Here is a 15770-nt window from a genome sequence, read left to right as displayed (position 1 = left end):
ATTAAAGAATCCAATGATGAGACGTTCGAATATTATAGGAAATATTCGAAGTCCCAAATAAAAATGAATAAAAGCAAAGAAATACAATCTGAAAAAATAAAAAATAATTAAAAGCTGAAAAAAAGAATTATTAGTACCTGGAAACAAAAAAAAAAATTAATAGCTGAAAATAAAACAAAAATTATTAATAAATTATTTAAGGGGGTGGAGGTGGATGGGGTAGCCAACCCCACCTCACTTCGGACCCACCCCCACTCGCGCACACGGAAAATTTTAGATATTACACTCGTCAGGCCAAACTGGCAAATGACTCCAGCCCCTGAGCGGCGCCCTTTATATAGCCTCCGATGGACCGATCCCCCACCCCGATCGGAAATTTACGAACTTCGACGATTTTATTAATTATTAATTTTCCGCTCTCATAGCCAATAATTTATTAATTTTTTCACTTTTACTATAAATATATGTTGCGAACAGTTTGTTAATAACAATATTAATTTGTTATTAACATTCGATGTAATAATTTATAAACTTTTCGCCAATTATAGGTACATTTTGAGATAAGTATATGTTACAAGTTCAATTAATAGCCACAAATTTATTAATTTTTTCACTTTTATTATAAATTTTTATTGTGGACAATTTGTTATTAATAATAAATTTGATAATTTATACACGTTTTATAAAGTAAAAAACTCACTTAACTTGTAAGACAACAATAAATCAACTAAGATTCTTACTTTTTAAGTAATACTTCATTTTTGACGAAAATCGTATTTTTCCAAAATTGTGGGTGATGAAGCAATTTCGATTACAGACTCATGTTTGAGTTAGTAAATTCTACAAGAATCACCTACTGCATATTAGAAATTAGAGAAACAGTTCAAATTTGTTGGACAGTGTAATAAATGAATCTTTGTTTCAATAAACTTTCACTCGTCAATTTCTTTCTTTGTTATAGCTTTTCCCAACGAATAGTGCACTATAATTTTGGCCATTCGTTCATTCAAGAAAAGTCTTCTGCTCGTCTCTCTATTCTCGGTATCTATAAAAGGATTAATTGTACCAATAACGGATTTAATTTTAAGAGGCACAAGGCGTTACGAATTTTTACGAATTTTTTCTGTAATTAGCATTATTTTTTAAATAATAATAAATATAAATTTTATTATTAAGATTCAAAATAATACGAATTTTAAATAAATTTTTCGTGAAAATCGAAACGTGTAGTATGTAGTTGTATGTAGTTGATAGCTGTAACACATTGTCATTTGTAGACAAGTAAAGAAGAAATAAAAGTGGGAAAAGTAATCCAAGAATGTAATAAATTATTATTATTATTATTTTTATTATTCGTAATACACAAATTTATTACCAACATTTCAGTTATTATAGTTACTAAAATAGTTGTTATGTACACTGCTATATAAAAATAAAAGGAACAGATAAATCTTTTAAATTAAATAAAAAAGAAGAATAAAATAAAAAAATAAAATCTCAAGAATAATTAAACATTTTCTCAAACATATTTAAACACGTTAGATATCAATAAATTTTTTCGTGGTACTTAAAGGTAGATATTCTGTATTCGTTTATATTAATGCAAATAACAAGAATTTAGTCGAGAAGAGAGCAAAATAATAATTACATCCATTATACATTTAACAATAATATTATCAAAAATACAATTATGAAGAGATTAATATAAGAAGTTAGTTCACTTCATTTATTTCCATTGAATTGCAAAAGCAGAACCTCGTATGTTATAATAGCTCCACAAACCTGGAAATAAGTATGCTTTTTTTAATAAAATATAATAAAAATATTAGGTCATAGTAGAATGGTATAAGTATTTATTTACTGCCAGCATGAAATTTCTCGTGATCGAGAAGAAACGTAGTCCTGTCAAGGCAATTTCGTCTGTTGCGAGTTGATATTGTAATCTCTGGGTCTGTGAATGAATTTTTCATTTCGTTATTAGAGTAATTTTCATACATTATTTATTCACCAGCCCGAGAGCCACCAGAGATCTCGATGCATGACAAGATTGACAGTGGCAGAAATGAGTGTCGGAGACGAGCCGTGAGAATGACTTACGAGGCGCGGAGTTGTCGAGTACACAAGAGTACGTCGCGTAGACTAGTCGGTACTAAAGAACGATCGCGATTATCGCGAGGACAATTATGTTCTATTTGGTAAACGAGAGGGTAAGAGAATAGATATATTTTGCTCCAAGTTAGGTGGGTTACCTTTGAACAGATAACGCGCACATGAAACTTAATCTAGAAATCTAAGTTCTAACTACTTACAACTACTTAAGTTTATACGCAAGCAAAAACTTAAAGTCTACCTTATAAATACTTAAATCTACTTAGATCTAATAATCGCACGCATACCGTATCGTCCAATGATGTCTTGAAAAATCTGAAAAGCTGAAAAGAAACAGGTTAGTAAGTGATTAGTAAAGCATGATAAAAACAAAACAAATATAAACCATTAAAATCAACGAAATACAATAAATAATCCAATGATGAGACATAAACAATCCAACAATGAGAATTAAAGAATCCAATGATGAGACGTTCGAATATTATAGGAAATATTCGAAGTCCCAAATAAAAATGAATAAAAGCAAAGAAATACAATCTGAAAAAATAAAAAATAATTAAAAGCTGAAAAAAAGAATTATTAGTACCTGGAAACAAAAAAAAAAATTAATAGCTGAAAATAAAACAAAAATTATTAATAAATTATTTAAGGGGGTGGAGGTGGATGGGGTAGCCAACCCCACCTCACTTCGGACCCACCCCCACTCGCGCACACGGAAAATTTTAGATATTACACTCGTCAGGCCAAACTGGCAAATGACTCCAGCCCCTGAGCGGCGCCCTTTATATAGCCTCCGATGGACCGATCCCCCACCCCGATCGGAAATTTACGAACTTCGACGATTTTATTAATTATTAATTTTCCGCTCTCATAGCCAATAATTTATTAATTTTTTCACTTTTACTATAAATATATGTTGCGAACAGTTTGTTAATAACAATATTAATTTGTTATTAACATTCGATGTAATAATTTATAAACTTTTCGCCAATTATAGGTACATTTTGAGATAAGTATATGTTACAAGTTCAATTAATAGCCACAAATTTATTAATTTTTTCACTTTTATTATAAATTTTTATTGTGGACAATTTGTTATTAATAATAAATTTGATAATTTATACACGTTTTATAAAGTAAAAAACTCACTTAACTTGTAAGACAACAATAAATCAACTAAGATTCTTACTTTTTAAGTAATACTTCATTTTTGACGAAAATCGTATTTTTCCAAAATTGTGGGTGATGAAGCAATTTCGATTACAGACTCATGTTTGAGTTAGTAAATTCTACAAGAATCATCTACTGCATATTAGAAATTAGAGAAACAGTTCAAATTTGTTGGACAGTGTAATAAATGAATCTTTGTTTCAATAAACTTTCACTCGTCAATTTCTTTCTTTGTTATAGCTTTTCCCAACGAATAGTGCACTATAATTTTGGCCATTCGTTCATTCAAGAAAAGTCTTCTGCTCGTCTCTCTATTCTCGGTATCTATAAAAGGATTAATTGTACCAATAACGGATTTAATTTTAAGAGGCACAAGGCGTTACGAATTTTTACGAATTTTTTCTGTAATTAGCATTATTTTTTAAATAATAATAAATATAAATTTTATTATTAAGATTCAAAATAATACGAATTTTAAATAAATTTTTCGTGAAAATCGAAACGTGTAGTATGTAGTTGTATGTAGTTGATAGCTGTAACACATTGTCATTTGTAGACAAGTAAAGAAGAAATAAAAGTGGGAAAAGTAATCCAAGAATGTAATAAATTATTATTATTATTATTTTTATTATTCGTAATACACAAATTTATTACCAACATTTCAGTTATTATAGTTACTAAAATAGTTGTTATGTACACTGCTATATAAAAATAAAAGGAACAGATAAATCTTTTAAATTAAATAAAAAAGAAGAATAAAATAAAAAAATAAAATCTCAAGAATAATTAAACATTTTCTCAAACATATTTAAACACGTTAGATATCAATAAATTTTTTCGTGGTACTTAAAGGTAGATATTCTGTATTCGTTTATATTAATGCAAATAACAAGAATTTAGTCGAGAAGAGAGCAAAATAATAATTACATCCATTATACATTTAACAATAATATTATCAAAAATACAATTATGAAGAGATTAATATAAGAAGTTAGTTCACTTCATTTATTTCCATTGAATTGCAAAAGCAGAACCTCGTATGTTATAATAGCTCCACAAACCTGGAAATAAGTATGCTTTTTTTAATAAAATATAATAAAAATATTAGGTCATAGTAGAATGGTATAAGTATTTATTTACTGCCAGCATGAAATTTCTCGTGATCGAGAAGAAACGTAGTCCTGTCAAGGCAATTTCGTCTGTTGCGAGTTGATATTGTAATCTCTGGGTCTGTGAATGAATTTTTCATTTCGTTATTAGAGTAATTTTCATACATTATTTATGTGTGAAATTATATTCATTTTTAAAATACATAATATACAAACTGTATCCAAATATATAATTATTATCTGTATTATTCTTATAATTTCTACACATCGTTGTAAATTTAGAAACATTTGAGATTATAAAAATATATTATAAATAATATACTAATTATATATTAATTTATATCACATATTAAATAAATAGTATTACATAAATATGATACTATTATCATGTAGGCTACTCTTACCATTTTTATATATTATTGTAAATTTGAAAACATAACAATTATAAGAATGTACTGTAAATTATATTAATTTATATATCATATTATATATGTTAATCTTATGTAAGTATTATATTATATAAATAAAATTAAACATATATATAAACACTATTATTATTATTTTTACATATTAATATAAATTAAAAAAAATTCAACATTTTAATTCAATAAATTTCTGTATCATTTCTTTAACTATATTTCTTATAAAAACGTAATCACTGGAAAACTAAGAATATTATAATTTCAAATGGTACGTATCAAGTTGATATTGATGCTTTCACAGAAATATCAAACGCATGATATTATGTTCCATATTTACGTACTTCGAGCTACTCGATAGGTTATCACAATTACGAAATCGATAATACTGATCACTATCATTTTGATTACTAGTAAATGAGTATAGAACACGTTTATCACTATAGAAAGTACCTTCATAAAGTAACTTCTACACTCTGACTTTTAGGCCTAAAACCTGACTATAATATTATTTTATTTAATAATTAATATGATATTCGTAACTTTAAAAAATCTAGAGATACAAAATTAATGTTCATTGCGGATAACGTAAATTCTTAGAATTAAAGAAAGTATTAAATTATAATATAAAAATTCATTTATTCATTTATCCATTACAAAAAATATAAATTTTGGGGATTAAATATAATATCGATAAAAGAACTTGCAAATATTGCTAAAAATTATAGTACTACCAAAAAAAAAAAACTTTCATCTCGAGAAGAATCGAACCAACGAGCTCCAGCATATGAAGCATAACGCATTACTATAAATGCCAAGAGTAGAATATCATAGGTGTGCTTATTTAGTTCTTCATAACAAATTATAACTTAATTTTTATAAAAATTATTTTCTTAGTATAAAAAATAATCTACATAATCTAATCTATAGAGAATAATCGAATAATTTTCATTTATCGATTAAAACTGGACACCCTGTATATAAGTACTCAATGACATTGATAACATTATTTATAAGCATTTAATACAATAATATCGAGTTAATATCTATTCCTAAATACAATATATGAATTCTCCTATACTTAACAAATATTTATAATTGGAAAACGTAATTACCTCTACACCATAATTGGGTGCTGAACAACTGTATAAATATGGTAACGCCTCCTTGCTTTGGTCGTGTATTCTAGCAGTAAGTAAGGTAACAGCGCACGTACGGACGATGAGGAAAGCAAAAGAGCCGAAAAAGTATGCTACGCTTAGAAAACTGGTCTTGTCTGACGTGCTTTAAAAAAGAAGATTCGGATGAAAATGATTACTAAATAGGTAACTTCGTTTTGATATTTGTTACTAAATTATATATGAAAAAGGAACTAATAAATATTACAGTAAGTCTTCACTATTTGTAACCTCGAAGCATTTCCAATTTTGACAAAAATAATCTTTTTATTTTTGTAGTAAATATATTCATAACGTCTTCATACAAGCTGCAGTATTTAAAAATAAATATTCTCCTTTTATATATATATTTTATATCGTTGCTTGTAAGAAGTGAGGTTTTAAAATGCAGACCTGTAGAAAATGGAGCTTGCAAAATCAAGAAGCGCATGCGCCAGTGCGTCCTATGGTAAGTGAGACGTTCACAGGCTAAAGTGATTAACTCCACCTTTTGAATTTTTGTAAATTTTAATACCAAAATACTTGATCAATGTCTAATTTTATGTATTTGAAGTAAATTTACATTTTTCATTTCGTGAAGTTAATCGATTTAGCTAATGGCCAAATCAAATTTGGCCCTATATTGACCTAACCTAGGTTGTACGTTCTTATTCTAACCTATATTAGATTCTGATAAAATATACATACGATAGGCCATTTAATAGTTGAAGACAAATGAAGTATAGGTTGTTTGCGAAAGATAACAGTATGATGGGGGAGATATGGTTGTCCACTTTTTTCACGACGCAACTCAATATGGCATAGTCTTCGCGAAGTTCCCGCCAATCAAATGTTGGTCGATACTTCGTCACGGTGGTTGCTAATTTTTTATTCAAAGATTTATACCTTTCAGCCAAACCTGTGGCAACCTAAAAATTCACAGAGAAAGAAATTAATGTTGCTAGTAATTGATTAACAAATAAACTGAATAAATTAGTAAGGTAACAAATAAGTAAATAAGTAAATGAATGATCAGTACTTATGTGATAAATAAAGTAAGAATATTTATCCACTTAAAATATATATATCGATATATATATGTACATATGTAAATATATCAAAAATATGTGAGATATGGAAAGCAGCTGACAGATGGCGCTGAAGTGTCTGTTTTAATTTTATTGAATATTATATGAAAACTATCAAACTAATTAATTATAATAATAATCAGGGTATGTGAAAATAAATATTTACTAACTCCGGTAGTGTTATTGTTCTGTTATTAATTTGTCAGTAATTTTAGCACCTAAAAATATTCCAGTGTGCAATATAATTTTGAAATATAATTCTCCCTTTGATATTTAAAATTATATTCGTTACAGTTCCTTCAGTGTCATTTGACATAATGTAATATGAAGCTTTTTATATTTTTGCAAAATAGCACATAATAAGAAAATATACTATATTTTTACTGAATGCTAGAATTAATACCAAATAAAGAAAAAAAAGATAATAAGTACTTATAAATATATGTACATATATATAGTATATAATAACATCAGAATTACACAATATTGCAGTACCGCCGCACAATGTGTTAATAATTGTGTTTAACCTTCTAATAACAATTACTTAGTAACATATTGCACATATGATTATATAGAATAAATATGACATATATAAAATATGATATATTTTATTCTCGCTTCTGTTGTTGGATAAATATGCTGGATATAAAACTCGACTAAAAAAATGACTATGATGTATGATAAAATATATGATATGATTTACCAGCATAATAAAAAGGTCCGTGAAGTTCCATGTGAAGGTCGCTAGTTTGCTAACCACAAAAATGTACAGACCGAAGGTAAAGTTGTAGTCCACTGAAAACGAGCATGAGTACTCTACTATTTAATTTTGTATTTAGCAATGGATCTACCATAACGTGCCGAATGATCATTTCGCAATTTAATTTTACCAAATGCAAAATATTTAATATTTCGAAGCAAAGTCTGTGTAACTTAGGTCAATTTCATAATCACCGACACATAATATATAACATAACATATATACGAATTGTCAGTAAATTCAGTGTTAACACTGGAACTACTAAAGACATCAAAGTAACTAGTTTTTTTATATTTTATTTTCGCAATTGCCGAAAACATGTAGCTGCTCCTCACAAAATTAACGTTGATCCTTATTCAGATAGAAACAAAAATTAATAATATATACTTATTTATTTACACCCTACCAGTTCGATAATTATTATTTGTTATAGTATATTCAGCTACAGGTTGGTAGTTTCAGCGTTACCATATATGAAAAACTCACATGTGTCGAAGATGAACGAATGCGAGCGCAAAGTATATATCTCCAAAAAGTTGCGAAAGGTGGAGTTTGATGCGTTCCAGTCATAACCTTCAACGTTGTTGAACATGCTTAGGACATGCTCTATGAAAGATAACACCAGCACCACCAAGCTCAGGAAGAAGAACTTCCATCGAAGACGCGTGGGTTCTGTGACAGTGCTGTAAAACAAAATAATAAATTAAATTTTATTTCCTTTTCTAGTGTCGTGGCTCCATGATCCTCGTACAATACGCAACAAAATTATCATCATTTTCCATGTCGCTTGAGACTAATGCAATATACAGGCTGTCCCAGCAACGATAGTACAAGCAGGAAGGGGGAGGGGAGTGATTCTACATGCAGAAACTAAGGGAATCAAAAGAATAAAATTTTTTATTCCAAGTACTACCAATTGTACTGCCGTTGCTGGAATATATACTATATATAAATATTACATACGCCTCGTATAATGTATAACTGCCTTAACCCTTTGCACTCGACGGGTAATACTGAATCACCACACAGCAAAAATCGATATAATATCATATATGGAATATTGGAAGAAAATAATTCTACCCGTCAATTTACACGTAATTTTTTTTTTGTTATTGGCAAAAATGTTATGGAATTTATAGCAGAAAGCTTCAAATTCTGGCATCCCTGCAGCGAAAGAGTCTTTGAGCATAAATAGTGTGGAAGAAAAGATGATGGCACATGTACGAAAAAATAAACAAACAAGATTTTATTTTCTGAAAATGGAGAGATTTTTTGCATATTTTTGTATATTGAATCTGGAAGCAAAAATTGCTTACCAGGTTAGGTTTGGGAAATAAAAAAATAAAAAGATATCAATTTTTACGAAATTATCTTAAAGATAATTTTTCATGTAATTTTTTTGTAAAGTCTGCGAAAAAATATATAAAAACTTATGTAATATTATATGTCATGTTTCATGACCCTTACTTCTTATATAAATCAGTGTTTAAATATGTTATTATTTCTTAGTTTTATTATATTATTTATTACTCATATATTATGTCATTATAATCGTGTCCTTGTCATTTGTATTTTTAAATGTATTTGCACGAATCTTCTATTATAACTCAAAGTAAAACTAAAAGTACAGAAATTTTCCTGTATTTAAATAATCTACTACAATTTCTAAACAGCATCTAAATCGTATGATTCAACTCGCAGTACTACGATTTTTATCATAAGTTTTATTAACATTCAATACACATATATTACAGCTATCTCCTTTAAAGTAATCAATAACGATTGTCGATAAAGCAGAATTCAATAAATGGTATTCACTCGCACAAATTTAAACCCAGTATAAACGATATTTTACGTGCAACAATCTAATAGCTATAAATCCCTGGGAATCTAAAGTAAAATACTAAAATAAATACTAAAAAGAAACACAACGAATAAAGAATGTGTATCTCGTGTATATCTCGTGCACTTTGAAATCGAAACAATGTTTTTTACAATTGCGAGAAAAGCTTTCAGTCAGGCACTGAATTATCATGAAATCTCTTAGTATCGTATTTGCACGCTAAAATAAACCAATTATTGTAGTTTCCCGGTGCGGTGCTGATTAATAGGTATCTAAGCTCGCGTGCACGCTAGATAAGCAGCAAACAACGCGATTAACAAACTTGTGAATCGTGCTACGCTTTGTACGTTCTGCCAACACATATTTACAATATCGACCTGTCTATGTATCGTTCCATGGCCCTCCATTCGGATTGGAGGGGTACCCAGCGTGACGACAGCCAGAAAAATAAGATGCTGCCCAGCAGACTGTTCCCATAGAATACAGCGCCAACCGTTGCTGCAGCAATGCCACCTGTAAGGCGATATGTCACTAATTTATCGCGTCCTTCTTTACCGCGTGTTCCATTAATCAAGAAGAAAGATGGCTGTTATATTTTATTTTCTTTGTGTGATTATCTTAGGAAATAACGATTATTTAAGGTGGTGTTTCAGATCAAAGTCAGCGTAATTTCATATGACGATTTTACGATCAATACGAATCTATAGTTATGACTAACAGTATTGCTTTTGAAAAATTTACTTACCACGTGTGTGAAACGTATTAGCGTTAAAAGTTTTCAACATGTGAACAACAGATATGATTGTCATGAAAAATATCATTGTGGCAATAAAACCTGAGTAAACAGTGAGGAATGAAAATGTCTTAAAATGAAGCTTCGAGGGTGATGCAGATCGTACTCCAGCCACCGGAAATATACCGAATACTTGAGCGATGCTTAAAGCGGGCCCAATTGCGCAGTGAAAACTCTCCGTGGCCTAGAAAAGAAAATAAATTTGTGAATATTTATTTGAAATCATAAAATCAAAGCATATGAATATATTAATATCAAAACTTTAACACGTTCACTACTAATTGAAATTTTATTATCCATGAATGATAATAACAAATAATTCTTATATAAAATCTGTTTCTGTATTTCAGAACTTTCCATAGTTCATATTTCACACGAATTGTTATGAAAGTATTTTTCAAATTTAAATAATATTTATTTAACGTCACATAAATGAATAGCTGGTGGAAATGAAGTCATAAAATCAGTCATCAATTTATATTTATTATTTATTATAAATAATTATGCAATATTATGAATTATACGTTATTATATTTACTATTTAAAAGATATCTTAGAAAGATAATAAAATTAGAACCTAATATAAAATCTTATTCCATTGTGAACATATACACAAATATATATGTAAACAGTTTAATAGCAAAGCGACAACTTGTGGCTCACAAGGACACTAGTACCGTTCCAGAGATAATATACGACTTCGCTATATCAGTTGCATCAACTGTACATATTGACTCGATCTCGAAGTGTAACGTAGTGAACATGACAATTGCAATAGAATGAAGAACAACATTAAATATATCTTTCTTATCTTATAAAAATAAATATTTTTAGAATTATTAAATAAATTCTTACACCGATGTCCACAGGATAATTTCGTTCATCTTGAAATCTTCCAATAGACAAACTGTTCCCTTGGTTCGTGCTTAATTCTTCGACGTCGCTATTATCCTTCTCATACGCGACAGAGGGCCAAATCTTTGGACTAGAACCCTTGCTTTTTATGCTTTTTATTTCACGCAAAACATCCTTTGATTTTAACATCATAAATTGATCCTCCGAATGCATGCTTATACTTGCCACTATTACATTGTGTTCTTAATATGATCCTGTTAAAACATGCAATTATTAAAATGATAGTGTAATGAATTGTTTTAGTATCAACGAAATATATTATTTTAAATGTAATATTACAATATGTAATTACTGACCATTTGATCACAACTGTGCGTACATATATATTTACAAGAAGGATAATTAAAAAGAACTTTCAGGAATTGTGTTTTCGATACATATCCCTCTCGTGGCAAGTGTCGAAAGAATAACACAAAACTAAAGTAAAAATTATCTTTCTTCTTCTTTTAATCTTTTTTCTTTTTTAATAAAATACAAAAATTGTATTATTTTATCTATTAAAAATTTTAAATTCGATTATATAACAGTTCCCAAATAAACCAATAAAATACGTATAGTTTATGTACCATTTGTGCGTCATCGATCGACATCGTAATTCGATCAGTGATTGTCTTTCACTCTATAACTTCTTTCTGCTTTCAATTATTATATTCTGGCGTTCTTACAATTTTTTAATAAAGTATTATTCAAGAAAAACAAGAACACCTTGAAATTCTCACGCAGATGCGTCAAATGTTTTAAACTTTCGTAAAAATGATAGTCTTCGATGTTATAATACATAAAAGTTTCTAAAATGTGTTATAAATCAACGTCATTGATATCATGCTTCATTGGTCTATACGTGGCAGCATTAATCGCACTGATATTTTACGTTTTATCACACTCTCAATTAAAATTTCGTTGTTTTGGAAACACGAATTTAACATTTTGTATTTTTAATCACGAGACTTATGTCACGTTCAGTAGCAAATAACGTTAGGAAAACGTGTGAAAAACAAATTTCAATGTGCTCTATGAGAAAGTGGCATCGTTCACAGGTCTCGGTGCAGTTCAATTAATTATCAGCAGTGTGGACAGTCTACAACGTGACGCACGTTCCTGGACAACCGATACCAATAATGCATTATATTCCAGGAAGGAGGTGGCTTGTGTTTATCTAGGATGCAAAGCTACGTGTTGACACTGTAAAGTCTTGTTAGTTTGTGACGTACTATTCTGGTAGATTTTATTCTTTACTTTTAAAGAAAATTATTAGAAGATAATTAGGTTAAATGAGGTTGGAATTAACGACGATATAAACATAACAGGCCACATAACGTGATGCAATCTATTGGCGAACCTAAGTAGCTTTTAAATATATCAGTTATACCGAATGAATCCTGATAAATGTATCGTGAAGAATCTCTCTCCTTGTAAAATCTATTGTAACTGCTGTAATAATCTTCTAAGATTATTTTATGTGAAAATTATAATGAAGTTTCAATGAGTCGTCAAGTTAACATAATTTTAAATAAATCATGAAATAGTATTAAATAAAGTGTTTCCCAATTTCTTATATAAATGTTTTCAGCATAATCTTATGTTAAGAAAATGTCATATAAAGGAAGATGAAGAAAATGATAACAAACGTATTATTTTAATATGATACATAAAAAAAATAAATAACTGATATTTGTATATTGTATTAATATAATTTAGATTTGTAAATTAATGAAATTATATAATTCCATTTATCGAGTATATTCAATAATACGTCAGTGTTAGTCTTATATTCATAACCATTTATATAATATATATATATATATATAACCAATTACATCCGAATGGAGACTTCAAAATGCGAACATACATACATAAGGTAAGGTACACAAAGCAGGTTTATGTTACAAACTGTTTTTTATGAAATCACTTTAGATATTAACATGAATTTATAAATAAATTAAAGAAACTGGATGAATGAAATGTTTCTGTATGAATAAAAAGTACATTTCTTATTTTTTTTCTTAAATTAAATCCGTTATTTTTTTAAATATCTTTAAATATTTTTAAATATCTAAAAAATTAATATTTTTCGTGGTATTTCGAACATTTCATAAGACATATGATCTATTCAATATGTTTTCATGTATTGTGCCAGATTTTCTTCGATTCACCTTCTACAAGTTATGAAATTTATTTAATCTAAAGAAAAGCACGTTTACTTGTTAGATAATATGTTACCTTGATCTATGCCCTATCTTTTCCAATTACTTGAATATATTTGATTCTAAAGCAAATTTTTCCATATTATTTAAACGATTATTTTCTCTATTATATTTTTCAAGCAAATTTTGAAATGTTAGTATCTACTTTTACATTACAATAAATTTTAACAACAAAATTTGCATAAATTTTTTGTTTGTATGATATACACTTTAAGTTTATTTTTATTTGTAGAACATATTAGTAAAATTTATATGGAATTTTGAGGTAAATTTTTTTTTTATAACTTTAAATGTAACTTAATACATTATTATTTGATTTTATAATCTTCGACGGTAAATCGAATTTTTTATTTGAAATAAAATTTTTTAATTTTCGCACTTCTTATATTCGCAGTTATTCTTAAGTAATCATGTAACATTTTTCTCGTTATGTTCTAAAAATTATATTACTTTATTTCTTGAAAGATTTAAATGTAGCAATTGTTATAAAATTTATATATTTGTATTAGAATTTTTACAATAACATTAGTAAAAATTTTAAAATAAATAATTAATAAAAAATCAATTTTATTTATATGTAATTTTCTTTTTAAATCAATATTTAATAATAATTTACTAAATATGTATCGTAATAAACATAATGTAACAAATATTATGTTGAAATGTTGCAAGTTCAAAAACAACTAAACTCATAATTTCATTGTTTCAAAACAATTTTACTAGAAAAATGTTACAAAACGATTACAGATCACGACTATAATTTTTCTATTTTATTTCTAACAATTTATACCAGTTCGTATATAATTTTATAATTTTGTCGGGAATAAAAATTAAACAATAAATTAAAATAATTTTAGACTTTGATAAATATCTAAAATATATTTCAAAATTTTTAATAAATTTCATTAGTAATCGGTCACCTTTCATAAATTATTTACTGTTGAAAATATTTTATGAAAGAAACATTTTATTTTATCGCAACAATTCACGATATTTACTTAATGTAAAGTAAATATTCAAATGAAATAAGTTCTCAATTACATATTTTTTAATTTATTAACTTTACCATAAAAATTAAATTAGTCCATAAATATTTTTTAAATGTATTATTTTATTTTTTTATAAATAAACTTTAATCACTTAAATTATAAAACTGAAAAAATAACCATAATTTAAAAATAATTTATTTAAATTTAAATAAACGATTTACATCATATGTTCTAAAATACAAAATTTTTTTTACTTAACTAATAATCCATATTTTTTATTTATTTATTATAATATAAGTGTAATATTTTAAATTATATGAAAATAATTTTTTTCGTATTTTAGAATAATTAAATACTTACTATTCTATCTATATTTAGCTTTAGAGAAATTTACTTACAATATTCAATATCCGTAACTTTATCTTCTGTGTTGTAAAAAACAAAGATAAAGAATGCAACAGGTCGAGTTTTAACAAGAACAAAAGAGCATTCACTGCTCGAGTATACCAATGTGTACTACCTCGTAAATGTTTCTTGATTCAGGAGAACTGAACTACAGACTCGGACCTGCGCCATGCATGCCTGATCAGATAAACGCTTATACTACTAGATACTTATATACTACACTTATGTACTTAGCTATAACAAACTATTCGATGAAAAATATGAACTATACAATGTAATAATAATGTTACAGTAGTACAATATACTTATTATTTTCACTATTAAATTTTTTCTAATATTAATGATTAATGTATCCATTAATGTATGTATACATTTTCTTTTTAAATATAATAACGTAAATTCTCATTACATGTAATATTAGCTTATTTGTAAAATAAATATTGTTACATATTAATGCTAAAATATTTAATACAGAATCAAAATGAAATCGAGTCAAATAATATGACATCTACATGTGTAAAAATTGCATTATCATCTACTTTAGTTATAAAATATTTGATTTATTACTTTATATTAGTAATATTTGATTTATTACTAATATACAAAGCTCTTTCCATTTATGACAATGTTTCTTTACACTATTTGTTACATTATTAAAATTCTATTTTTAGCAAAGTAAGAGCAAAATATATCTATAATAGTATAAATATATCTTATAATGGTATAAAACTTAATAAACCGGTTTTATACATTGTTTAATACATTTATTATAATACATTTATATAATATCTTCATATTCTATTACATTC

The 15770-nt window shown here is 27.2% G+C and overlaps 1 protein-coding gene across 1 annotated transcript; it reads right to left on the bottom strand.

Annotated features, from left to right (window-relative positions):
* Positions 1–4280: 4280 nt before the first annotated feature.
* LOC108547793 (gustatory receptor for sugar taste 64f) lies at positions 4281–11516 on the bottom strand. Its single transcript, XM_017900459.1, has 9 exons — positions 11304–11516; positions 10401–10632; positions 10033–10168; positions 8299–8495; positions 7756–7847; positions 6673–6893; positions 5923–6091; positions 4420–4509; positions 4281–4340 (listed from the first exon to the last, which is right to left on the bottom strand). Exons 1-9 carry the CDS (start codon positions 11514–11516, stop codon positions 4281–4283), a joined length of 1410 nt encoding a protein of 469 aa, XP_017755948.1.
* Between the last annotated feature and the right edge of the window lie 4254 nt (positions 11517–15770).

Source organism: Eufriesea mexicana, unplaced genomic scaffold (genome assembly GCF_001483705.2).
Source record: "Eufriesea mexicana isolate 0111107269 unplaced genomic scaffold, ASM148370v2 scaffold1247, whole genome shotgun sequence".
Taxonomy (NCBI): Eukaryota; Metazoa; Arthropoda; class Insecta; order Hymenoptera; family Apidae; genus Eufriesea; species Eufriesea mexicana.
The sequence above is the reverse complement of the archived record's forward strand: the minus strand, read 5'-3'. Positions and strand labels throughout refer to the sequence as shown.

Coding starts and splice junctions, on each gene's coding strand:
- LOC108547793 (XM_017900459.1), bottom strand. CDS start 11,516: ATGCATTCGGAGGATCAATTTATGATGTTAAAATCAAAGGATGTTTTG. Junction 8,496..10,032: donor ATGGAACGATACATAGACAG/GTCGATATTGTA, acceptor TTTGTTTTACAG/CACTGTCACAGAACCCACGC. Junction 6,092..6,672: donor CAACTATTAAATGGCCTATC/GTATGTATATTT, acceptor TCTTTTTTAAAG/CACGTCAGACAAGACCAGTT.